This window comes from Mus pahari, chromosome 13, assembly GCF_900095145.1.
Source record: "Mus pahari chromosome 13, PAHARI_EIJ_v1.1, whole genome shotgun sequence".
Lineage (NCBI taxonomy): Eukaryota > Metazoa > Chordata > Mammalia > Rodentia > Muridae > Mus > Mus pahari.
The window spans coordinates 56,431,191-56,458,904 of record NC_034602.1 but is presented as its reverse complement, the minus strand read 5'-3'; the positions used below and the strand labels follow the sequence as shown (position 1 = coordinate 56,458,904).

The 27,714-nt window shown below is 44.7% G+C and overlaps 1 protein-coding gene across 2 annotated transcripts in view; it reads left to right on the top strand.

Annotated features, from left to right (window-relative positions):
* The window catches only part of Smim14 (small integral membrane protein 14), a 43,479-nt gene extending 31,770 nt beyond the window's left edge, over positions 1-11,709 (top strand). For both annotated transcript variants that reach the window (XM_021210907.2, XM_029545401.1), the window contains exons 3-5: positions 1,412-1,460; positions 8,583-8,725; positions 11,072-11,709. In XM_021210907.2, the coding sequence (XP_021066566.1) occupies positions 1,412-1,460; positions 8,583-8,725; positions 11,072-11,104 (225 nt within the window). In that variant the 3' untranslated portion in view covers positions 11,105-11,709. The remainder of the gene's footprint in view (positions 1-1,411; positions 1,461-8,582; positions 8,726-11,071) is intronic.
* Positions 11,710-27,714: the final 16,005 nt, after the last annotated feature.

Below are 27,714 nucleotides of genomic sequence, written 5' to 3'. Positions count from 1 at the left end.
AGTACACTGAAGCTGTTTTCGGACACAACCAGGAAAGGGCATCAGATCCCATTAGAAATGACTGAACCACCATGTGGATTCTGAGAATTGAACTCAGGACCTCTGGAAAAGCAGTTAGTTCTTTTGGATTCTTTTTTTTTTTTTTTCCTTTTGGATTCTTAAGGATTAGGATATATACATCATGGCTGGGTGGTGGTGCATGCTTTTAATCCCAACAATTGGGAGGCAGAGGCAGGTGAATCTCTGTGAGTTCAATGCCAGCTTTGTCTACAAAGCTAGTTCTAGGACAGCCAGGACTACACAGAGAAATCCTGTCTCTAAAACACAAAACATATATATATGGGGAGAGAGAGAGAGAGAGAGAGAGAGAGAGAGAGAGAGAGAGAGAGAGAGAGAGAGAGAAGAAGAAGAAGAAGAAGAAGAAGAAGGAGGAGGAGAGAGAGAGAGTGCATAATCTTAGTTAAGATCTTTTTACTTCTGTTCTGACTCAGCAGACCGATCACCCAGAGGGTAGCTTACAGAACAGTCTGTTGGTTACCGCAGCCATCAGATGAGACGTACTGTGTAGAACATGGTGACTACAGTGTTACTGGGTTGTCACTGCGTTCCACTTGTGTTGTCTGTGCTAATCCCTGATGGTCCCTTGGTAAGCAGGTAATTTCCTGTCCCCATGAGAAGAACTGGAGCTCGGAGGGGTCACATAACCTGTCTGCCCAAGCCTTGAAACATGAGAGTGTTGCCTAACCTGACTAAAGGCGCTGCCTGTCATTGTGTGGCACCCGGGCCTAGCCAGCTCAGCAGTTGTTGTGCAGGTTGCTGTGCAGTTGCAGGGGTGGGTTACTGAGTATGTAAGAGGGTGTCATTCAAGAGGTCAGACTGAAAAGTTCCTGCTCTTCACCCCAGCCTTGGGGAGGTGGATCAAGGAGGATTGGAGTTTGTGGTCATCTCCTACGTAGTGAGTTTGAGGCTAGCATGGCCTACATGAGAACCAATCACAAAATAAAGGGCCTAGAGAGATGGCTCAGCAGGTTAAGCACACTGGCTGCTCTACCAAAGGACTGGACCTGGTTCAATTCCTAACACACACATAGTAGCTTACAACCCCTGTCACTCAGATGCCCAGTTCTAACCTCTGTTGAGCACCAGGCATGTATGTGGTGCACAGACAAACTTGCAGGTAAAATACTCACATAAAATAAGTGTGTCTAAACTTAAAAAAAAATTTGCTTGTTTATTATGTGGTGCTAGGAATTACATGCAGGGCTGCGTGCATGCTGAGCTAGCTCCAGCACTGTATTCTGTCGATCCACCCCAGTACCTACCCACCCCGTGTCCCCCAATCTCCACCGCAGTCTGGTTGCCCCCGCCATGTTGGTGGCTCAGTAGTTAACTCTCCTTTCTGTTACTGCAGCTCCGGCAGTCCCAGTCCTACTGCACCGACACAGAATGCCTTCGGGAGTGTAAGTAGCAGGGAGCAGCAGGAGGGTGGGCCTGGGTCACGACTCGGGCAAAACCATTTCACATAGCCCAGGCTGGCCTTGAACCTCTGATTGTATGACCTCCACCTCCCGAGGTGCTAGGATGTTAATCATTTATCATCATGCCTGATTAGTTTATTTTAAGGTAAGTGGCTTTCCAGTGTATACTTAGTGCTTGATAGACTCAAAAGTGCCTCAAGTGTGATGATGGGCTCCTCAAGGAAGACTCACTAACACGACTCTTGCTGCCATGGTGGTAGTACATGCCTGAAATCCCACGTGGACGGAAGGCTGAGGCAGGAGAATGGTGAACTCTAGGCTATCTTGTGCTACATGTCAAGACCCCGTGTTAAAAAAACAACACAACTCTTCCTTTATAACGTCTTCAGCTAAAAAAATAAGTTAGTGGAAGACCAATAGGACTTAAAGGGGTTCTAGGCTTCCAAGGGTGGAGAGTGTGGGAAGGAATGCATGAGAGGGAATTTGTGAAGGGAATTTACAGTTTTCTACTGTAGATCTGTCTTCAGTAAAGAATTTATATTTCATCATTAGACAGAAAAGCCTGTTCATGGGAGTTTGCCTTTAGTTTGCTATTTCTAATTGCTTCCAGCTCAAAAAAGTTGTTTTTTTGTTTTGTTTTGTTTTTAATTGAAAAGCATGCTTGGGGTGTTCTGAGGTCTCCAGCACACATCGGGAGCTTTGGTTGCTGGATTATGTTGTTTTCACTCATCCAGTGATGCTGGTTTTCTAACCTTGGGTCTTTCTCAGACTGGGCAAGTATCCCACATCTGCCCTACATTTCCAGACCCAGATTACATTTATTAATAGGTCATTGTCTATATTTAGCATCAGACACAAGTGTCGTGTGCTCTCTCCTTCTCTCGCCCCCTTTCTCTCTCTGTGTGTATGTGCTTGTGTGTGTGTATGTGTGTTTAGGCAGGTCCTCTCAATTCTGCTATCTTAGCATATATGAAAGCCTAGATTTGACCTCCAGCACTAAATACACCAATATGCATATGTATATATGTATGTGTATATATACAAACCTACACATACTATAATTCCAGCACGGAGGAGGCAAAGGCTGAAAGGGTCAGAAGTGCAGGGTCAGTCTCTGCTATTCAGTAAGTTAGAGGCCAGCCAGGCATACATGAGATCTTGTCTCCAAAAAAAATCATTTCCTCAGTTATTCATAGAACCAACTTCTGGAGAGATATAAAACAATCTAAACATAAGCCAAAAGGATTCATGGTAGAGAAATATTTATGTTCTTCTCTGTAGACTGTATTTGAGCTTTGGCATCAGTCAGTGAATATAGTTTGGATTTTTAAGTTCTAAGTTTTGATTCACTTGCATGGTTGCTAAAGAGACCAGTAGTTTTTCTCTTCTCTGCCACTTTATATTATTTGTTTTTATTGAAACTTAACTTTTGACATTCTCTCTCTCTCTCTCTCTCTCTCTCTCTCTCTCTCTCTCTCTTTCTCTCTCCACACAGAGAAACCCTGTCTTGGAAAAAAAAAAGACTGAGAGAGAGTGGGGGGGGGTTCTTTGTGTATCCCTGGCTGTCCTGGAACTCACTCTGTAGACCAGGCTGTCCTCAAACTCAGAAATCTGCCTGCCTCTGCCTCCTAAGTGCTGGGATTAGAGGGGTGTGCCACCATGCCTGGCTATTTAATGGTTCACTTACTTATTTATCTTGAGACAGTGTCTTTGTAGCCTTGGCTAGCCTGGAGTCTATTACATAAACATAAACCAGGATGGCCTTTAACTCATAGATATCTGCCCTCTGCTCCTGCCTCTTGGGTGATAGTATTAAGTTGTGCATCAGTATATGCAGCTGTATTTATTACGTTGTGATATGTGTTTGTGTGTGCAGGAGTGCCTTTGTGCTGGTGCACATGCCATGTATACACACATGAATATGGATGCCAGGTGTTCACCTCAGATGTCCTTTTTCGTAAGCCTTCCACCTTTTTTTTTTTTTTTTTTTAGACAGGGTCTCTCAGTGGGACCTGGTATTCACCGAATAGGCTTGGCTGCTTGGTCAGCTAGTGAGCCCGGGGAGTAGATCCCCGTCTCCCTTTCCCCAGCACTGGGGTTACAAGTGTGCCCCATGCCCTCCTTCTTCACATGGATTTGATTGTTTGCCTGACAAACCCTGATTGCTGGCGCTCCCTACCCAGCACAACCCTTGACATAATCTCCTATCTTTTCCTGTTGTTAGACAAAGCCTTTGCTTATCTGCTCAGAACCTGTAACTGTTCAGTCTTGCAGTTTTCCAACTCTCTAGCCATTATTTCCCCTCGGTTCTCATTTTCCAATTACTCTGTCTTCAACCACTGTTTTCTTTATCCCCCTGGCCTCATGAGCTCATTCGCTGGAGCTGTTCCTTCCCTACACTCCCTTGATGATGTTTTCAAGTCTCATGACTCATGATGTGTGTGCTGGTGACTGTCTTGTGAACATGTCCACTGTGGTGGTTTATAGGCAATCTCAATACCATCGTCTTCAACATTGAGCTCCTAGTAGCTCTGTCATGGTTGCTTTTCCTCCTCTGTCTGTTCTGAAAGTGACCCTTGGCTCTCAGGTCTGTCCATTATATCTACCTTGAGGATGAAACCAGCACTGTACTTGATAGCACCCCTCTCTGCCTCCTCCCTGCTTACCACCTCATACCTGGGCTATTATAGTAGGGTCTGTTTGTCTGTCTGTTTGTCTGTTTGTCTGTTTGCTTGTTTGAGACAGGCCTTACCTATTTGTACCCTTGGCTGGTCTAGAATTCACTGTGTACAACAGGCTGACCTTAGATTCACAGTAATTTGCCTGCCTTAGCCTTCCAAGTGGTGGGATAGAAGGCGAGTGCCACCATGCCCAGCCTTACATGTTCTTAACTCCTTCCCAGTTTAGCTCCCTGCTGCTCTGTGTTTCATAACACAATTGGCTTGAACAAGTAAGAGTTTGCTTTTGGCTTCTTTCACCTAAAACTTTTCAGGGGCTTTCTGTTTGAAGCACACTTGAAGGTCCTTGTTCTGAACCGTGAGTCCTATGCTCTGCTGTGACTGGCTACATCTGCGACTAAGTCTCTCTGGTCTCCAAGTCTCGCCTGGCTTCTGAACCTCACTCCAGTTGCAGTAGCCAGCAGTAAACACATCCCATTGGCTCCCGAGTCAGATTGCCCCCGGCTGCCTCGCAGTCTGCATTTGCTATATAAAAAAACAGTTTGGTTGTATTGGGAGGTAGGAGCCGAACTCAGATCTTCAGGCTCGGAGGCGGTGCCTTTAGCTGCAAAGCCTTGTCCTGCTGGCTTCCCTCTGTCTACATTGGTGGGCACTTTTACCTTCTCAGTGGTACCTCCCTCTGTGTCTAGCCACTATGTATCTAGAGACTGTTTACTTGCATCTCTTATGTCAGTCTTGGTTCTAAGCTCGGTGAAGGCAGGGACACTTGGAGGCAGACCCTTCTCTCTTCTAGATTCCCAGCATCAAGGCAGCGATCTCCCTCCCTCCCTTCCTCCCTCCCTCCCTCCCTCCCTATTTCTGCCGGCAGTTTTCCGCGGTCTAGATCTAAACCCTGCCGCTTTAGCCCCTTTCTCTAGCCCCTGCGATTTGTAGTTACCAGTGGACATGGTTTTCTCACTACTGGAGGCAGCCATCTGAAGAACATGACTAGGTTTTTCACAGAACCACTTTTAAAGACAGTTCAGAGGGTTGTCTGAACATGAAGAACGATTTAGGGCTTTGTAGAATATTTTAAAGACTGTCATTTCTTTCTTTTGGTGCTGCAGAGCAAACTCAAGTCCTCAATACACACTAGACCAGTGCTCCACCCCTGAACTGCACTTTAGCCTGTCTCTGTGGTCTCACTGTGTGCCTAGTGGTCTCACTGTGCACCTAGGCTGGCCTCAAACTCACTACCTAGCTCAGGCTGGCCTTGTCCTGCTTGGTCCACTGTGCCTGACCCCCTCAAATCTGCGTGCTTAATGGCTGCGGCGGCGGCAGCAGCTGCTGCTGCTGCTGATACTGCTGCTGCTGCTGCACTAATTGTGTCCTCTTCGCCTGCTGTTTTCCCTCTGGCTTCTTTGGGTCTCATATACCAAATTTACTTCCTAGAATGGCACCATAATTATTTTCTAAAATTCAGCAAACCAGGAGTAAGCAGCCCAGGCCTGCTGTCTCAGCCTTCTAGAGACAGAGTTCAAGCCAGCCCTGGCTGCATAGCGGGGATGCAGGATATCTCAATGCAAGCGAGGCCCAGCAGGGTGGCCCAGAGATAAAGCTGCAAGTTTGATGACCTGAGTTCAGGTTCCTGGGACTCCCCCCACCACACACCTCAACGTGTGTGCTGTGACATGTGTGCTTAAACACACACACACACACACACACCTTTAAATTTTTTTAAGTATTACTGTCACACACCTCTCCGTGACCTCCGCAGGCATTTCTCTCTTTACAGGATATTTAAGACTTTTCACAGCTCAGACTCATTTCCAGCAAACTTCATGTGCACCCGTGGTCCTCAGGACTCATGTGCAGCAGACCCACCTCCAGTAGCCCTCATGTGGCCAACTGGATGACTGACAGTAGAGTAAATAAGCCTTAAAACTGATAGCCGACCCCCACAAATTATCTTCTTATCTCCCCAGAGGGTGCCATGGTATGCTTCCCTTCTACATTCCACAGATAAATATGGGTGTGGGGGTAGAGGGCTTGCCCAACTTGCTGGAAACCATGGATGGGTTAGATCACCAGCACTCAGAGAGGGGGAGGGGGAGGGAGGGAGAGGGAGAAGGGGGATGGAGAGAGGGAGAGAGAATATGAATATCTTGCATCAAGCCTTGAAGGTCAGGAAAATCATGTCTATTTAGACTCTGAAGTGGAGGGATTTTGGTGCCTGCCTTCTCCCCCCACTTCCCTGTGTGCCACATGCCATTCTGGGTAGTATGTCATTTTGCTTTCCTTGTCCTGCCCGTCCCTTACCTGCTGCTCCTCTATGAGGTGATAGGATGTTTAACTTTCACAGATAAAGAAACCAAGGTCAGATAGACATGAGATGGTCCCTGCTCTTAGAAAGTTAGTGGCTTAGGCAAGCCGTTTCTTCAACTGAGAAATGCTATGATAATTTGAAGAGGCGGCAGGACAGTAGCAGAAGCAGTGGGGTTGTTATAGGTGAGGGAGGCAGAGAGTAAATGGGAGACTGGTTGTCGTGCTGGGCAAAGTGGAAGATAGGAGGGTGTGGAAGGCTCCTTCCAGAACACCCTGCCAGAGAAGTACTGAATTGATGTTACATCATTCTCATTTGGAAGGCTTAAAATATAATACTAGCCCACAGCCCTCTAGCCCACAGCCCTCTGCTGCTCTGAATCAGATGATCTGCCACAGGGCCTCGGAATCTGTGCTGTAGGTCACAGGTCTCCCTGATGTGCAGCCAGGCAAGGGAAACACTGGCTGGAGAGGAAGGAATGAAGTAACTAGGAAAGATAACGTTGGAGAAAGGGAAGACTAGACAAGCGAGTCCGAGTCACCCCAGCGAAGGTCAGGCCGCCGTCCTCGGAGTTCTGTGGGCTTAGTCACTGGGTGGGTCAGCGAAGATGACAACACATACTTGTCTGGCAGTTAGGGGAAGGAAAATCAGCAGCCTAGGCTGCCCCGGAGACCTGAGGGTGATGGGTAATGAAGAAACCCTGTGTAAGAGGAAANTTCAAGTCCGATAGCTTAGCTGACAAAGGCGCTTACCGGAGTTCAGTCCCTGGCACTCACACAGTGAAAAGGAAGAACCAGATCCTGAAGTTCCCTGTGCCCTCCCATGTAACTCCACAGAAACCAAAGAGTAAATGTAATAAAAACGTTAGATCCCCGCAGCATAGAGAGTAATGAAGGGAACAGGAGATGTGTGCTGTGGGGTTTGGGTGTGGCAAAGTGATATACATGTGCTGTCTAGACTGGCAAGGTCCTGGGTTCAACACCCAGCATCCAAAGCACAGGAGAAAGAGCCAGTGCAGGTAAAGCATGTGGTTTGCTGAGCCCTGCCTCACTGAGTTAGCCGTTGCTCACAAAGTGCCTGAGGTTAGCACTGGACCCACAGTCCCATCTGCCTCCTCTCCTACCAGCTAAATCCTTTATGGCACTGCATTTCAGTTGCTACAACTGTGGCCTCAGTACTACAGGTTAGGAGTAAGCCTGGGCAGTGGAGCCTGTTAGAGTGTGTCAGCTTAGTTTCAGCATCCTAGCCTGTTAGAGTGTGTCAGCTTAGTTTCAGCATCCTGTCTGGGTAGCTTATTCTTTCCCTGATGCAGAAAAACCAAAACTAGCTGTAATGCTGACAGGCAGTTTCTGAAATCTGCTGGGTTTTCTTTAAATCTGGTCTATAATTTTAGTTTCTGAAAATTGAGCTTTTTTGTTTGTTTGTTTGTTTTTAGATTTTTTCATCTGTTTTGCTTTTTATTATTTGGACATAGACTTACTATCTAGCCTTCACTGACCTATCTATGTAGATGAGGCTGCCCTAAGACTCAGAAATCCACCTGCCTCTATGTCCTGGTCTTGGGATTAAAGGCATGTGCCACCATACCTACTTTTGGGTAGTCTTTAAAATTCTTGTAGATTTATTTACTTATGCTTTGCCTGCATGAACATCTGTGGTGTCTATGCAGTCAGAAGAGTGTGTTGGACCCCTGGAAATATAGACTTACAGATGGTTAGTTTTAAGCCACTGTTGTGGGTATTGAACTGAACAAGAATCTTCTTAATCCTGAGTCATGTCTCCAGCCCTTCATTAGCTATTCTTGATCTGGCTTCTTTAGTTCAGCAGATCTATGCATTTATGGTTTCCTGAGTCCATGGTCCTTGCAAATCAGTGCAAAACTGTTGGATGTGTGTAGGCCATGGTGTGTCACAGTGATAAGTGTCCCTAACTGCTCCTAAGTGCTCAGGATTCTGTTAACACAAATGATTAACTTACTGCACGGGGCTGGACAAGCGCCTCTGTAAGAGTGTACACTACTTACTCTTGCAGAGGACCAGACTTGCACCCATTTCAGATGCATATCTCGCAGTGTTACGGTCAGGATGCAGTTTGGCTACAGATGCTCTTTCTGTTTGTCCTTAGTGCCAGGACCCTCCAGTGACAGTGGCATCAGCATCACTGTGATTCTGATGGCCTGGATGGTGATCGCCGTGCTCCTCTTCCTCCTGAGGCCTCCTAACCTGAGAGGCTCCAGCCTCCCTGGAAAGCCCTCCAGTCCTCACAGTGTAAGAGTGACTCCCGACCCTTTGTGGGCGGTGGTGGGGTGTGCTTTGACTGAAATACGGGAATTATCAAGAGGAAGATGCAATTCTTGGACGGAGTCCTTCCAGTGTAGTCATAATAAATTTTTCAGTCCCCAGTTGTCTTCTGTGGAGATAAACATAAAAAAAAAAAACCAAAAAACAAAAAACAGAGCTAGATGAGGTTCATATCTGTAATCCCTGCACTTGGGAGAGTGCGACAGGAGGATTGCCACAAATTCTAGGCCACCTTTTACTCCAAAGTGAGATCTTACTTCAGGGAAGGGATGGGTATCTATAAAATTACACAGCATCCAGAAAAAAAAAGTTGGGCGGGAGAGATGGTTCAGTGGTTAAGTACACTGACTGCTCTTCTAGAGGCCCTGGGTTTAATTCCTAGTACCCACATGGCAGCTCACAACTGTCACTAGCTCCAGTTCTGGGGAATCTTAACACCCTCCCACAGGCATACATATAAGCAAAACATGTACACAAAATAAAAATACTTAAGAAAAAAAGTTTTTAGACTAGGATCATGTACAGTATAGTACATGTACAGTAAAGCCTTTCAGGCTTTAAATGAGATGTTGCTGCACCTGCGAGCAGCGTCCATCAACAGGGATGGGGCTTAGTTTGTAGACTGCTTGCCTAGTGTGTGTGAAGCCCTGCCTTGGGATCAACACCTCATAAACAGGGTATAGTGCACACAGCTGTAATCCCAGCATTGGGGAAGTTGAGGTAGGACATCACAAATTCAAGATCATCCTTTGCTACATAGCAAGTTAGAGCCTAGCTGCTTTCCTATGGAAAACCCTGTCTCAAAAAAACTTTTTTCTTCATATATGAAACCACATGTTGGAACACCAAAGTACTCTATTAATTCTGTTACTTAGCCTTCACAGTGTGCGGCCTTACAGTGTCAATGTCAGACTTTGTAAGTAATTCTTAATATGAGAGGGAAACGGGCATAACAGTGAGACTTGGCCTGCACTGCGGAGCTTTTAGGAGAGTATATATACATGCTCTGCTGAGCTAGATAAGAATGGCTTTATAGGCATACACAGGGTCTCATTTGTATCTCAAGGCTAGCCTCTACACAGTGAGACTCCATCTGTCTTAGAGGAAAAGGAGAGAAAGCTTTAGTGTACTTTAGGCTTTTCTTGGAAAGGGGAATGTGCATAAGAAACTTGCAAACATAAAGTATTTCTTAGCCTTTCCCCATGCCTTACTCTCTGTGTATACCTTTGTTATTATTGTGTCAGGGAGCAATTTCTCCAATGTTTAGAGAAAGAAATCCAACTTAACCTGACTTAGAAGCCATTACAAGTGACAGAGCTTATTGGTCCTAGGAACAATAGTCTCTGTGTCCTAAGCAAGAAGAGAAAAAAACCCAAACAAGAGAAAGGCTGCTCACCTTACAGAGCATGCCAGCCAAGTCAAGCCTTCCTGGAAATCCTAAATGCTCCACCCCACCCCACCCCCCTAAGATAAAGTCTCACTGTCTGACCCAGCTAGCCTTGAACTCATTGTGCAGCTCAAGCTAGCCTCAAACTCTTGACCCCCCTCCCTCAGCTCGTGTAGTTCCGCATCTTCTCTTAGCTCAGGTGCTTGCTATTGCAAATTGCAAAAAGCCAGTGTAAAGGTGATCAAGTAAGTGGATTTATTGGTTTTACACACCAAAAATTCAGTTAGGTTCAGTGCTGAGAAAGTTTAACAGTATGAAGCAGACTTCTTATACACAACTGTAACCCCAGCATATAGGCTACCCAGCAGATCCCCAGTGTCTCAGAAAAGAAAAACGTTAACAGTGCTATTGTAAACCCAGATTCTGGGCTGAAGATCTATAGCTCAGTTGGTAGAGCACTTGACCAGTGTGCACAACCTCTGAGATGCGTGAGACCCACTCTACATACATGCATGCATAGCCAGTCTCATGCCTCTTCCTACAGGCTTCACTGTGAGGTGGGCTTTCCTTTCAGTGGGAAGATGGTTGCCACAAGCACTGGAGTCACATCCTGGTAGACATTCCACAGTGAGAAACAAGTCTCTACTTGTGAGTGTACTGCACTCAGACAATCACATTATGGGAAAGATTGACACTCCCTCAAGGTGGCCAGGATCATCCCATTACTACTGCAGCTTCCCTTCCATACCACAGGCAAGAAAGGGGCAAATCCTGCTGAGCCACCGTATTTACCTTATGTTCCCCATGTAAACCCACCGAGACAGCGAGGATAGATTTAGTGCTGCGTGGGTGGGGACAGGTGCCATGCCCCTTCCATACTCATGGGATGTGTTAAAGTCTCTTAACCTGTTCTTTTTTAATGCCAGGGACAGGATCCGCCAGCCCCTCCCGTGGACTAACGTCCTAGTGTGGGAAACAGCGATGGTTTAACACCCTGCACGACCGAGCGACTGAAGACGACCAGGCACTAACTGTCTCCTTTTCCATCTGCAGTTTGGATGGTATTGTTTTCATGAGCTTCTAGAAATTTCACTTGCCAACTACCTTTTGCTTCCTGTGTTGCCACAGTCCTTATTTACAGTATACCCGAGTAAATGATTCCATTGAAAAGTTGAGGGTTTTGCTGGTTGGCCTAAGCTTAAACATTCCACTCGTTCTCCCTGCAACCCTGACCGGAACGTCTGTGGTGGTTTCTGGCCCAACTGAAGGAAAATTGAGATTTCTTCATTTAAGTGTTTTTTAAGTGGTTTTGATAGATTTTAATTCTTTCCATAAGGTATTTATTTGGGGTTGTCTGGTGTGAGTGACAGAGCCACGCTGTAGTTACTTTACTGGCACTTTTCTGTAGTCCTGGGGACAGTAAGCATTTTCCTCACAACTTCCAGCTGGCTTTATGGCTAGAAAAGGGAAAGCGAACTGGTTGTTCACTGATTTTTTTTTTTTAATTCCCATTAAAATTTTCTGATGTTAAGAATACTTTAAATAAACATGATTGATTAATATAGTGGTTGGTTAAGAATCCGTTGTGTGTCATTGAAAGCCACCGTATGCTAGCCTTCCTCGCCTCATGATATTTGTTTTTCAAGTGAGTGCCTCTTCAGCAAGCTTCTCTTCCATTCAAAACTTCCCTGTTAAAATACAATCATCTGTATGTGGGGCTGGCATTTTAATGACTTAATTTCATACCTTTTAATTTAAAAAAAAAGAGTCTTTTGTTGCCCTTCTGACTTATGAGGAGAAGAGCCTTTAATCTGAGGTCTTGGTTTATTCCAAGGGAATGCAGGAAAATGACAAACGGGAATATTTTTGTCACCTCTCAGCTCAGTTCTGTTTAGCAGTAGGATGCAGATGCATTGGAGTTGGAAGGAGCATTGGTAACTGAGATTTTGCAATGTGTTTAACCAGTCAGAAGTTCAAAAGCAGTGACTACAGACTGCATCAAACAGGTCTGGGCAGCCTGGATGCCTGGACGCTTTCCTCCTAGGAATCACTGCAGGGGATTCGTCGGGGTCAGGACATATTTTGTTATCAAGGTAAAGGCTGACCCCTCCTTGGTCAGTCTAGGCTGTCACTGTACAGAGCTGAGAGACTGTTTGTGTGAACTAAATAAACTTCTACCACACTGTACCACGAACTGCCCTGTGACCCAATTGTGTGACCTTCTGCTATTTCTCCCGAGCAGTGGTTATCAAGGTCTGGCCATAAGCATTGTTAAGGGCATCGCTTTGTCCTGTATGGTAATCCTGGCTACTTAAGCTCTTCTTGGTTCCCTTGGCTTTGTGCTCAGCATTTAAACAATAATATAACCACCTCTTAGCCACTTGTGTTTCTAAGGAGTGAGTTAACCAGGTAAGTTAAATTCTGAACAAATGAACAACACAGGGTACAGAATTTCTCTTTTCTTGTGGCCACCCAGAAGTCTTACCCACTTAGTAGCCTGTAGCCAGTTTAACACAAAAGCCAGATATGGCAGCAGTCTTGAGACCAGATGAGGCCACATAGTGAATTTCAGATCAGGTTTGGTGTGGCATGGGAAGACTTTGGCTCACAAAGGAAAAAAATGGGGTGAGGGACTTAACCTGAGCAAAACTGGAATGGCCTCGGGTGTATCTAAAGCTGTAGCGTTTCTTCTCCTGCCCTCAGCCTCTGAAAGCTGCACATATGTCCCAACACTGCTTTTTAACCTGCTGATGGCCTCACACAGTCTGCCTTACAAATAGCTGAGACTTCACCTTGGATTAAAATAAAAATGGCGAAGGGTAGAAAGAAGGCTCGGCAGTTAAGAGCACTGGCTGCTCTTCCAGAGGACCCAGGCTCATTTCCCAGCCACCACAAGGCAGCTCACAACTGTCTGTAACTCCAGTTTCGGGGCTTCTGACTCCCTCACAGAGGCATACATGCAGGCAAAAGACCAATGAGAATAAAATAAGAATAAATCAATGGAAAAAATGTGGATACAGAACATCTAGTATTAGAGACCTGAAAAGTAGGTTTTTATTCTGGGCATTCATTTCTACCACATACACTTATGTCTAAATATCATAGGGTTTTTTTCCTATGTAACCCCCTTATTAAGTTAGTAACTCAGGCCCCCCCTTTTTTTAACCTGATAAAGATTTTACTTTCTGACATAGAAATGGCTGTTATATGTTCACCAGAAGTACAAATGAATACAGCTGTACAGAAAGTTCGATCAAGACTTTTTTGCGTGTGTTTTTGAGACAAGGTTTCTCTGCGTAGCTCTGGTCTCAAGCCCAGAGATCCACTTGCTCCTGCCTCCCTGGCTGGGATTAAAGCCATGTGCCACCACCACCTAGCCTGATCCAGGCGTTTCAGTGCCTGGTAACAGTTGGATTTCTTTGAGAAGTACTTGGTTGGCCTTGGATTTTTACCTTTAGTCTTTGCTTTTTTTTTTTTTTTTTTTTTTTTTTTTTTGGTTTTTCGAGACAGGGTTTCTCTCTGTAGACCAGGTTGGCCTCGAACTCAGAAATCCACCTGCCTCTGCCTCCCAAGTGCTGGGATTAAAGGCATGCACCACCACTGCCCGGCGCTATTTTTGTTTTCTTTGGTAATTTTTTTTTTTATATTCCTAAAGTGGATAATATCTTGTATAGAATATTATTATTAACCCAACTAATAATTTGTTATTCTCTTCCTTAAGTTTCTACATGTGGCCCTTTAAGCTAGCATATTTGTACACCATTATTTGGCTTGCAAACATTCACTTGTTCTGTAGCTACAATTCTCGTAAAATAAAATGAAAGCTTACAGTCTTGACATTAGGCCGTCCACGCCACCAAAAGAGTGCATTTGAGAGCCCCTTCATACTGTCTCATACAAAATCTAGTAGTTTTGCTTTTCTGTTTCCCACATGGGACAAGTTAACGTTGGGAGTGTTTCCAGCAAAAGATTTTATCATGTACCTAAACACTATCCCATGCCTAAGAACTCATGTTTTAACAATGGACAGAGGTTCTCCAGAGTCGCCGTTGAGTACTCTATGAGTATTGGGGACTGTCCCATGGTTCTGCTTAGTGTCTGTGATAGTGTTTATGGAATTACTAATATCTTAGACTTTTAAAGGACTTGTGGAAGTCTGTCATTCTAAATGACAGTTTGTCTGTCTCAGTGATTTTTTTTTTTTACTGCAGTTTGATCAGCTCACTTTAAAACACATAACAGCAACTTGAAGATGGAAAATACAAATGGTTTCAATTTTGTCGTTGCCATACAAAATAGGGACAGTGTTATATTTCTCAGTGAAGAATCCTGTGTATCATTACGTGTCCAATGATTATTTTGTTAAAGGCAAAGGGGTCATGTGATGTACTAAATGTAATTTGCTGTTTCTCAATGTTTAAATCATGCCAAACAAATCAGCCCGTGCCATCTAGCCTTTGGTGTTAATCTTTTACTGAGTACTTGGATTGGGGTTAAGGGCTTGTACTATGCACTTTTTATTAATGAATAAATAGAAAATGTTAGTAACACTTCGTTTTCTGTTTGGCTTTTGTGGAAAAAGATACCCTCTACTTGATAAAATGTTAATACTATATATATATTACAACTTTTCAACTCAAGATGTTTCCAAGAAATAAGGAAAATATTTAAATGATAGCTCTGGGTGCCGCCCAACTGCTAGGGTGTCTTCATGCATGACCCTCTGGATCCTATCACCCACAGTTCATAAGCCAGACATGGTGGGATGCATCCATAATCCTAGCACTTGGGAGGAAGAGGCGGGAGAATCAGGACTCCAAGGTCACCCTGTGTCATAGCAGCTTTGAAGCTAGACTGGAATGCAGGAGACCTTGTCAAAAATTTAAAGCTAAAAGTATAGGGTCAGTGTTCAGAAGAAAAAGTTCTAAGAACCTCTAGGAAGTTAAATTACAAGCAGACATTTCTCTTTAGGGAGTAACACACAGTAGTATTTATTTGAGCAGACATTTGTGCCCAGCGCTATACTGCACTAAAATCACACAAAGGTAAAAATTTGCTTTAGCTCCAGCATGGAATGTGTCCAGACATAAAAGATCCTAATAGCAGAAGCCTTTTGTTTCCAGGGTCACTGGTACTGTTTAATCTGGATAGCAGTGGCTGAACTGGTTAGTTGAACACTTAGAGGATCTTGGTGTTGGGCCAGTTCTTCTGGGGGTTGATGTTTTTCTGACAGTGAGACACCAACATTTTGCTGCATATCTGTAAGTCTGTGTCTCGTCATCAGAGAAAGTGGCAGTGGCTTTCAGTTTATGCATGAGGCCTTGTCCCAGTCAGTTCTCTGTTGTTATGCATCCTTCAGAGTGAGTCCAGCAATTGGACCTACTTATACCTTACATTTTTCTAACTTTTAGAAATTTGGGACCAAGTGGATGGCAAAGGAAAACATTTTAGTAGCTGTCTATAAGCATTTAAAAGGGACCTAGCGTGGAGAACTGATAAAATGGCTCCATAATCCCGGTGCTGGATTCTGTGCAGGATATGTTTTTGAGACAGTCTGGGTATGTAGCCTAGCCTCTCTGGTGCCAGGGTTGCAGACAGTGCCAAGCTTAGCTAAATACCTTAAATGGTGCTAAAAGACCCAGCTACTGGGAATGCTGAGGCAGGAGGATTGCCTGAACAAGAACCCCTTCTAAAGAACAGAACACTAGGCTGATGGTGTAGCTTAGTGGTAGTTTGGTTAGTAGGCAAAAGGTCCTCAGTACATCCCAGCACCACACACACACAAAAAATCATAACAGGTTTTATGGGGCTGAGGAGATGGCTCAGTCACAAAAGTGCTTTCCCAGTAAACATGAGGACCTGAGAGTTTGAATCTAGCTGGGTGTGGTGGAAAATGCCCACAATTCTGGGGCCAGAGACAGAGGAGGAGGACCTTTGGGGCTTGCTGGCTAGCTGCACTGGCTGAGTCAGTGAGCTACAGAATCAGTGAGGGACACTGTCACAAAGTAAGATGACTGATCAAGGAAGACACCCTGTCAACCTCTGGCCTCCACACACATACCCATTAGCAATGCAACTTGCATGTGTACCTGTTTTTGCACATACGTGTTCACAAACATACACCAGAAACAAAAACAAAATTTGTGAAGTATGTGACTTCCTGGAAGCATTAGTTCAGTCTAAAGTTTGTCATGTATGGGGCTGGGAATCTAGCTCAGTTGTCAGTAGAGTGCTTGCTTAGTGTACAGGAAGCTTGGGATTTTAGTCTCCAGTACTGCATAAAACTAGTCACAGTGGCTCATGCCTCTAAACCCAGCACTCAACAGATGAAGACAGGAAAATCAGACATCCCAAGTCATACTTGGCTACATAGCTAGGGTTATGCCACCAGTAGCTTGAAGCTCGTGTGCATCAAAACATCCCACAGTGTCCATTCTGAGCTATAGTACTGGGATATGTAGATGAAGGACTCAGGAAAGCTGCAGAAGGACAGGCCCAGTTGATGAAACTCTAGGGTTCCACTTGTCAGTGTCCCTGAACTACCTTGTAGAGCTCCAGATACACTAAGATTGCTGTGCTTGGACAGTTCACAACCATGACAGCATTATACAGGACATTTGAGCTCCCACTGGGAGAAATTCACCCTACTAGGCAGAGACAGTGGCACCTGAAGTCAGTGCCCAGTGTGTAGTATCATAAATACTTGATGATCTGCTCCTGGGGCCATCTAGTACTGCAGAATTAAATGTGCCAACATTTCTAGGGTTGCGTGATTTAACAGACCAGAGGAGAAAAAAAAAGCCAAAGCAGACCCTTAACCCTCCTGCCCTTCATGTGTTTAAGCACACCAACTAGCACATGGCGATACAGTCTCCGGTATAAAACATCCATGAGCTCTACTGATGTAATTAAGTCATTGAGTAAAAGAAAGCCAAGTGTTAAAATGTTTCATTCTAGAGCTGAGAAGCCCAAGCTAAAAGCATGCCTTCTTGACCATTAGTAATTTTACACAAGGGCTGGAATTAGCTGATTCTGAAGTCCATTACAGTAGAACTACTTTTGACACCATAACACTTGGATTTTTCCTGTACCTAGAAGTAATGCATTTTATCTTGTGAAATTTGCGTTGGGGGAGCGAGGAAGACAAATGCCATCCTTCACCAGTGACTCCTTGCTGGAGTCTATCCCATTAATAAAAAGCTGTGCGTTAAAACATACACAGGCCAGGGAGTTAAAACACTGTCAAGGGCTGGTGAGATGGCTCAGTGGTTAAGAGCACTGACTGCTTTTCCAAAGGTTCTGAGTTCAAATCCCAGCAACCACATGGTGGCTCACAACCATCCATAACAAGATCTGACACCCTCTTCTGGTGCATCTGAAGACAGCTACAGTGTACTTACATATAATATTAAATAAATCTTTTCTTTTTGTTTTTTTTCTTCTTCTTGTTTTTTTGTTTTTGTTTTTTAAATAAATCTTTTAAAAAAACAAAGCCGGGCATGGTGGCGCACGCCTTTAATCCCAGCACTCAGGAGTCAGAGACAGGCGGATTTCTGAGTTTCGAGGCCAGCCTGGTCTACAAAGTGAGTTCCAGGACAGCCAGAACGACACAGAGAAACCCTGTCTCGAAAAAAAAAAAAAAAAGAAAGAAAGAAAATGAAAATCTATTTTAGCAATTAATAAGGATGCTATGTCACAAAGAAAAGTTTTAAAATGTTAGTACCATGAATATTCATTCTTCACATAACTGAACTTCCTGGTTGTCAAGAAAACTGATCCGTTGGAAGCCCAGAGTTCAATTCCCAGCCACGCATACACACGATTATTTCTAGTTACAAGGTACAGACAATACAAAGCTAACAAAGAGAGTGAGATCATTTCAAGAACCAGTAATCACTTTAAGAATTCTCTGTCTTGATATCTGAGCTGTGATCTGAACAATGCCACGGTCTGGGAGAGATGGTAGCAAGACGTGCAAAGGGCCTGAGACTGAAATAGAATTGCCGTTCCCAGGGGCTCAGAATAAAATCAAATGACTGGGCAAAGGAGCTCAGAAATAAAGTCTCTATCTTACGGAGCCTCCCAAGGCAAATGCAAACTTTGGAGTCACTGGGCATAAAGAAAGTGATTAACAGTGGCAAAAAAAGGCTCCGTTTTCCTGGTTGCGGTGTAGATGCACGGTGTAAGGACAGGAAGCGAAGGTTGGGGGCGGGGGGGGGGATTGCTCCACAGCAGAGCATATGTGAAGCTCGGCCTTAACTCCTACCCAGATCCACACACCCGCACACCCCAAAAGAAGGAAAGGGAGGAAGAGAAGGGACAGGCTAACAAGAGCGAACCAACTGCTGGGCAGTGGTGGCACACGCCTTTAATGGGAGTTAGGTGTCAGTGGTGGTGGTGGCAGATTTGGGTATTTTGGAGTAGTGCCAACAGGTCAACGCTGGCTGGGTGATGGATGAAGGGGAAGATAGACAATGAGGCTTGCATCTCATCTCGGAGCCTGAGTGGTGCATGATAGAAACACATTGACCTCAATACTGTGGGTTGGGGGGGGGGGTGCTCCCTGGGCCCATGGAACCTGTTAGAGTGTATCAGCTTAGTTTCAGCATCCTGTCTGGGTACCTTATTCTTTCCCTGATGCAGAAAAATCAAACCTAGCTGTCATATTGACAGGCCATTTCTGAAATCTGCTGGGTTTTCTTTAGATCTGGTCTATAATTTTAGTTTCTGAAAATTGACTTTTTTTTAAAGATTTTGTGTGTGTGTGTGTGTGTGTGTGTGTGTGTGTGTGTGTGTGTGTGTATGCACGCGTGCTATTTGGATGGCAGATCTTGCCCAAAGGACAACTGGCAATAAAATTTTTGGGTCCCTGGAGGGAGCTGTGGATGGAGCTTGTCTGTCCCTTACAGTACCAAATGATGCTCTGGTTATGACTCTGAAAGCAAGTCCAATGCAGAAGCAGCACAGCCGTATCCACTGGACAGAAGCTGCACAGCAGTAACCACTGGAAACGGCAAGAGTTGGAAAGCCAGCGCAGCTGCATGCCTCATTCCAGCAAAGCTGAGCGGATTGCTAAGATCGCTGTCCTGTCTGTCTGTAACCTTTGGGTTTCATCTTTGCATGTTGCATTCTTGGGGACTTTGTGCATTATGATTCATTTTAGGTCTTTTCCTGAGAAACATTGTATCTGCGTGCTTTTAGGAAAATCCTAACATTAACTTTTTCTGGCCACTGTTTGGAAGTTTTTCTTATGCCTTGCAGACTTTTACGCACAGATAAGCAAGGAGCTAGAGGAAGCCGTTACTCTAGGGACCTTCTTGAGATATCTGCCCCTGAGCTAATACAATTGGTGCAGGATAAACAGAGACACTTGACAAACTCTCACTGGCCAGGAAAATAGGTGCCAGATTCAAGGCCTCTTTTTGTTATAGGCTTAGAGCTCTCTGAAAATGTAGTTTAAAGATAAGGGGGTCATGTAGGGTACACCCCTGGAAGAATAGAAATCAAATAAGATGAATTGACTAAAATAAATCTAAAAGTTTCCTACTTTATAACCTAGATGATAAAACAATATAGTAAAAGAAGTTAGGTATTATTATTTGGTATTCATAAAAAGACAGGTTTAGATATTTTCTGTTGTGTGGAGTGCTTTGGGGGAGACATTCTTTTTTTAATTATTTTATTTGATATTTTCTTCATTTACATTTCAAATGCTATCCCGAATGTCCCCTATACCCCCCCCCCACTCTGCTCCCCTGCCCACTCACTCCCACTTCTTGGCCCTGGCATTCCCCTGTATGGGGCATATAAAGTTTCCAAGACCAAGGGGCCTCTCTTCCCAATGATGGCTGACTAGGCCATCTTCTGCTACATATGCGAGCTCTGGGGGTACTGGTTAGTTCATATTGTTGTTCCACCTATAGGGTTGCAGACCCCTTCAGTTCCTTGGGTAATTTCTCTAGCTCGGAGGCATTCTTTAGATTCCTTAAATTGTAGTTTTAGAGCTAATAATAAGAATAAAATCTGTTCTGTTTTATTTTCTAATTGTAACTGAACATGTAACCCTAGACATGTTATGAAAAAAAAATAAACATAATCGGTACCCCTTGGATAATCATTAGTCTGTCTCTGTTCTGTGAAATGTGTACATATAAAGAGGAGCCTGCTTGCTAGGTGGTCAGAGCCATGGAAGCAGCCTGATTGCTGTCAGTCAGAGCTTGGAGATCCTCACTCCCCTCGAGACTCCTTATCTACTACTCTTCAGGCCAGTCTGTCAGCAACAACCCAACACCCTCCCCCCAGTATCCCCCAAGGGAGTGCAGTGTGGGCCAGAGCGTGGCAAACCACAAGCATTACTGATGGAGGAAGATGAAGATGGCATAAGAAACCTTTCTCTCCGTCCATTAAGGCCAGTGTAACTCCAAATGTAACTCCAGATGTGAAGGAGAAGCCTAAGAAAGCCCATGTGCTACCCGAGAGAATCCAGTCAGTGATGAGAAGCCCAAGGCAGAAGAAGAAAAAGGGGTGGAGCTGTCCCCAGAGGACGGCGGAAAGATGAGATTGCTCAAAAGATGAGCTGTCTCCGAACTCAGGAATGACTTTGGAATAGGCTTCAGAGAGCTAAAGCATTTCCCCCCATAAAGCAGGTTGTTTGAAGCAGCAAAATGGCCTCAAAGTAGTAAAGGCACTTACTACCAAGCTTGATGGCTGGGTTGGACCCACACTCAAGGTTTCACATCATTTTTCTTTAGGGTATGGCCACTGTAGATTGCCCATGCTTCCGTGTGTGCCCCCATACATGTGTGCGTACCGACAGCACTACTTAACACTGAGTGGGTTTCAAAAGCTTTCAGGTCCTGGTTCCAAGATAACAACAACAACAAGACAGGTTGCCTCAACCTCCTGCAGCTGATTCTGCACACACCCAGTCCATGCCCAAGGACAAGGTCATTAGGAAGTCCATCACCGGCAACAGTGGAGGCCACTGCCATCAGGGACACTGCCTGGTGGTGGTTGTGTGCTTCCCCAGTTCTGTGGGGAGCTGTGGGGCAACAGGAGCTGTACCTTCCATAACAATATTACAAGAACTGATCTCCTGGGGGTCAGATCGGATCATCCCCACTGCCATTTAGACTGCTGGCACTGCCTCTCAACCACTACTAAAGCCTTTGTAAAGAGCTTAAGAACAGAAGAGAAGCCATGTTCCAGGAGAAATAAAATGGAAATCATACTTTAAAAAGAAGACATGAAGTTAGGAGGGAGACTTTCTTGGGGTCTCTGGGGGAGCTGGGATGAGACGGTGGATATGCTCAAAACACAGTGTATACATGTATGAAATTCTCAAAAAGTAAAATATTAAGCATTCATCTGATACATAGACAAAACATCCATCACATAGGAAAACAAAAAATATATTGAAAATGCCTGCAATCCCAGCAGTGAGGAGACAGAAGCAGATGGATCTCTGAATTTGACCTGTGTAGCAAGTTCTAGCCCAGGCAGAGATACACAGTGAGACCATTTCTTTTTTTTTTTTTTTTAACAGATCTATTTATTTATTATTATATGTAAGTACACTGTAGCTGTCTTCAGACACTCCAGAAGAGGGAGTCAGATCTCATTAAGGATGGTTTCAAGCCACCATGTGGTTGCTGGGATTTGAACTCTGCACCTTTGGAAGAGCAGTTGGGTGCTCTTACCTGCTGAGCCATCTCACCAGCCCCTACAGTGAGACCATTTCAAAATAAGAATCTCATTATATTTATGTGTATGTATGTCGTATGTATGTATGTATGTATGTACGTATGTACATAGAGAGGTTTTTGTTTGTTTGTTTTGTTTTTGTTTTTCGAGACAGGGTTTCTCTGTATAGCCCTGGATATCCTGGAACTCACTTTGTAGACCAGGCTGGCCTCGAACTCAGAAATTCGTCTGCCTCCGCCTCCCGAGTGCTGGGATTAAAGGCGTGCGCCACCACCGCCCGGCTGTAGAGAGTTTTATATGCACAATATGTGTGCAGACAATTGCCTTGGCCAGAAGACATTGGATCCCCTAGAACTGTAGTTAATAAATTGTTATGAACTCCCTTGTGCTAGGAACCATACTGGGGTCCTCTGCAAGAGCTCTTAATAGCTGACCATCTCCAGCCTTGTACACATATTTCCCGCTCACATCTCCATAGAGCTTCAGATCATATCCACTCATCTAAACTTTGAGAAATGTATCACTTAAAAAATCATATGGCTGGGCTGGAGAGCACTGACTGCTCTTCCAGAGATCCTGAGTTCAATTCCCAGCAACCACATGGTGGCTTACAACCATCTGTAATGGGATCCGATGCCCTCTTCTGGTGTCTCTGAAGACAGTGACAGTGTATTTACATAAAACAAATAATTTTTTTTTTTTTTTAAGGAATAGAATAGAATGGCTCACAGGGTCCATCCAGAAGTCACTGCCACCAATCCAGTGATTGTAGGACATCCAAGTGGCCGTCTCTAGTAGGGAAGCAAGGATGGTACTCTGTCTCAACCTCAGAAGAATCCATGCCTCCAAGAGGCAGATCAACCATGTCAAATTGTACAGAGGCATTCAACCATGGCACAAAGAACTGCACCCTGAGCCAGTGGGCATGGCTCCGTGACTAGTCACTCTGCCACCAGGCCTACTGCCCCAGGTCCCATCCTCGGGACTCAACACAGTGAAAGAAAAGAACCAACTCCCTCACATTCTCTGACCTCTACATGTGCACGGTGGTACATCCAGCCCCATGCACACAGAGGGCCCACTGTGGGTGGTTCCATCCCAGGGCTGGTAGTCTTGGGTTCTATAAGAGAGCAGGCTGAGCAAGCCAGGGGAAGCAAGCCAGTAAGTAACATCCCTTCATGGCCTCTGCATCAGCTCCTGCTTCCTGACCTGCTTGAGTTCCAGTCCTGACTTCCTTTGGTGATGAACAGCAATGTGGAAGTGTAAGCCGAATAAACCCTTTCCTCCCCAACTGCTTCTTGGTCATGATGTTTGTGCAGGGATAGAAACCCTGACTAAGACACCTGGCCTACATGAGACCCTATGTTGCTTTGTAAACAAATCAAGATCACTAACTTCTGCAGCATGGTCTGCTTGGCATTCATAACTTGTTGCCTGTGCTCTGTATTTCCCTCTTCATCTCTCACATTCTCAGCCTTCCTCCCTCCTTTGTTGACAGGGTTGCTGCTGATGGGACCCAGGGCTTTATGATGCTAAACACATAGTCTATCATTGAGCTGTACCACCAGCCCCAAAACATCATGCTTCTAACTCTAGGCTTAAACCTTAACAAAAATAGGTTATCCAACGTGAGAAAGAAAGGGTTGGGGACTCTTGACTACTTATAGGTGCTGTCCTCAAAGCCCCAAACCCTTTGCTTGGCACCCAGAACTTTTTACCTGGTTAGTGGGTCCCAGGAAGGTTTCCTTTGAAAGGCAAGCCTTCTGTTTGTAATGGACTCATCTCAGGCAGAGCTCTCTTAGAACGGGGACTTACAGAACTCAAGAAGCTGGAAATGGATTCTGTGAGACGCATTTGTCCAAAGGAAAGCTAACTTTTATTATCAGAAATAAGAAGTTTCAGGCAGGATGGAGAGATGGCTCAGAGGGTAAGAACACTTGCTGAGCAAGCCTGAGGACCCGAGTTCAGATCCCAGCAGCCTAGCTGCAGCTTCACTGAGACACTCTCTAAGGAATTCAAGTTAAGAGAAATGGAGCAAAATGCTAGATGTCTTCTGACCTTGAATGTACCATACCCACATACCCAAATAAAAGTTTCATCCTTGGCTTGGTATGAGGTGGAGGACATTACCAAGGTCTTACAAACTTTTGTCCCTAGAGACTGTTGCGCTCTGAATCTTAGGCAGGCTCCTTTCCGTTCTCCTGCAGCCATTTTCATCCCTCTCTTAACGCTTAGATCAGTTTCTTCTCGCTAACGCCTATGTTTTCTTTAGGAGTGAAGCTCTCTCAGCTGGCTCTGCTCTGCTAAGTATTTCTCCTGTATCTAGGTTTTGACTCTTGTAGCTTAGACTAGCTATGTAACTGAGGATTGTTAGGTTTCTGGCCTGGGACAAGGGACTGAGGGGCATATTTAACATACCAAAGTGCACTTGACCTCCAGGTTCTCCCAGGGCATGGCTCCCATACCCCACCCTCTGCCCTAAAGTTTCCACCGGGGACTGGGCTTCCTCCCCTCCTCCTCCAGAGGTTCTTTCCTATATAATCTGGACATTCTCTCTCTCTCTCTCTCTCTCTCTCTCTCTCTCTCTCTCTCTCTCTCCCCCCTCCCTCCCCCCACCCTCCCCCCCCCACCCCCATGTGCACTTGCTCTTTCTCTTCTCCGTCCTCCCTGTCTTCCCTCCCCATGGCAACTCCCCTGACCTCCTTCCTTGGGACCAGTGAACCTGCCCCAGAGCAGCTTCCCCATAAACCTGCCTTTATATACTCTAATGTGACTTCAGTTGGCTCGTTTCACCAGCAGAGAATAACACCATCTATGGCTCTGAATTCCTGCTCCTCTTGCTTCCATGTCTTGAGTACCAGGAGACCTTGTACGTATCTTCATAAAGACTGGATCCTTAGCTTTGCATGATGGCATACACCTTTAATCCCAGCACTCAGAAGACAGAAGCAGAATTTCTGAGTTTGAGGCCACCCTGGTCTACATATGAGTTATAGGCCAGCCAGGATTACATAGCCAGTCTCAGGGCAGCCCTCCTGATAAAGACATTATAATTTTGCATATATTTGTGTGATTATTTTATATTTCCCAAAGAACACAATAATATTTATACAGGTGCTGGAGAGATGGCTTAGTGGTAAAGAGCAAGTTCCAGGACAGCCAGGGCTATGTAGAGAGCACCCTGCCTTGGGAAAACAAAAACAAAAAAAACCCACAAATAAACAAATCAATCATTTACAAACTGAAATTGCATGTGGGAGATCAACACACAGAACAGATGGAGGCAATGTGAAGGAGAATTCCTGGAAAGAAGCTATGCTTGCAAAAGCTGATTGGTTAGAACATCAGTGGTCTGGGGAGGTTGGAATGTTGCAGGTCAAGAGCCTAATTACAATTTATCTTGGGCTACCTTTAGCCTTCTAAATAGCCATTCCTTGCCTATCTATGTGGTGGACCTAATATCCTATGAGTAACGCTTGAAAATGCCTGGAACATATTCATGTAGCCAACCACTAGCTTCCACCACCCCAGAAGCTCAGAATGTTTTCAGATAGTTCCAGAGGCCTATAGGAGCCATCTCTCTACTTCAGCCATCTGATGTTCCAGTGTATTTGAAAAGTGCCTTGATTTATAACCTGACTCCTGTGAAAGAGCAGTACATGATCTTAACTGCAGAGCCACCACCACATCATCAAGACAGAGTCTTGCCATATTTCGCTGTCTGGCCTAGAAGAAGCTGTTTGGCCCACTCTGGCCCTGAACTCACAGAGGTCTGCCTGCTTTTGCTGCCTGAGTGCTGAGATGAAAGGCATGCACANCAGGACAGGGACATATTATTTCTTTGTGAACCGCTAATATCTTAAAGGAAGATTTGCATATAAAGCAGATGAAAAGGACTTAAAAGGCGCTGGATTTGTGTATCTGCCTCCACCATTGGGTCTGCTAGCACAGTGAAGCCTCTGGGAAATTCTGGATTACACTAGTGAGAGAACAGGTACAAAATCAAATAGGGCATTATGAAAATGCTTTGTCTTCATGGTCTTCTAAAAAGTTCCTCAGGGACTGGTAGGATGGCTCAGGTTGTGGGGCACTCACCAGAGAAGGCTTCTTGGACGTGAGTTTAAGCCAATAGAAAGTCTTTTTTTTTTTTTTTTTTTTTTTTGGTTTTTCAAGACAGGGTTTCTCTGTATAGCCCTGGCTGACCTGGAACTCACTCTGTAGACCAGGCTGGCCTCGAACTCAGAAATCCGCCTGCCTCTGCCTCCCGAGTGCTGGGATTAAAGGCATGCGCCACCACGCCCGGCAGAAAGTCTTTATTAACTGGTCACCAGTTTCCACTGGGTGTTCAGGATCCCAGTGTAGCATTGAACCTCTCTCAGGGTGAGCTTTTAAGCACAAAAACTGTATTCTGGGTTGACATATTTCCCTTAACAACAGTTAGCCAGAAGCAGAGCTACAGAAGCAAGGTTAAGACATGCAGGGTTCCCATAATTATGGACTTTGATGGATTAGGTCCTTGTTTTACTTTCAGCAAGTGGTGCTATGTGCTGTGTTTTATATCCTGAATGGTACTTCCACCATGGAGTCAGTTGTGCTAAAGTCTCAAGGCATATTTAGGTCTGGGGGCCTGCTACAATGTGTCTCTAATTAAGTACTGGCCACTTGTTTTGAACTCTTTTGCTTGAGATTCTCTTATAAAAGGAGTATTTCTAGAAATGATTTTTTAAAAAAATGCTTGTTTATAACTTTACAAGCCAAACTTTCCCTTAACATGTAACCAAGATAAGAATGTGCTTTCAGGGCTGGGAAGATGGCTCAGCAGTTAAGAGCACTGACCACTTTTCCAGAGGTCCTGACTGCAAATCCCAGCAACCACATGGTGGCTCACAACCACCTGTAATGGGATCTGATGCCCTCTTCTGGTGTGTCTGAAGAAGACAGCTAGAGTGAGTGTCCTTACATCTAATAAATAAATAAATAAATCTTTAAAAAAAAAAAAAAAAAGAATGTGCTTTCAGATCACTTGGAGCTATGGCCTCATTCTGCTTACATATTGTTATAAATTAATTGACCTTTAAGATAAATTGCAATAAAGCCAGGCAAGGTGGCACAGGCCTTTAATCTTAGCAATCGGGAGGCAGAAGCAGGTAGATCTCTGTGAGTTCAAGGCCAGCTTGGTCTACAGAGTGAGTTCCAGGACAGCCAGGGTTATACAGTGAGACCCTGCCTGAAACACAAAACAACTGTAATCAATCTTACTATCCTTTGGACTCCTGATGTAGTAAACTCCTATAAGCGTTGACAACAAAGCTTCGCTTTAATATGTTCCCCACTTCTCCTTTGTGACTTACTCATATCCCAACTCAGAATAACGTGCATAAATATAGATGCATAAATGTGGTAGTTGTTATTCTCCAGGCATTGAAAACAATGTTTGGCATTGAAAACAATGCTCACCCACAAAATATGTTGAACACAAAATGTGGGCATAGATTGATAACATTTGATTGTTGCGCTGTGTGATGTTCTGAATCAGTAGTCAGATAAACAAATTTCCCTGTTACGAAACTTCTGTAAAAGATGAAGTCGGAAGCACCTCCTTCCCTCAACAACACAGCTGCCTACACAAGACCTGAAGAAGTACACCACCAGTAGACATGCGAACATGGAAGCTGGGACTCTCACGGAACTCCACCTTAGGCAAGGGAGCTAAAGACAGCTGAGGACGGCTGAGTCTGGAGAGAATAATCTCTCCCAGGGATATGATCATTCTTGTTGTTTATCCAATACCAAGTAGTAAGCTCTGAAATCATATATACCTGTAACACTAAATAGACTCAGTAAGTTTACTTCTTTTTTTTTTTTT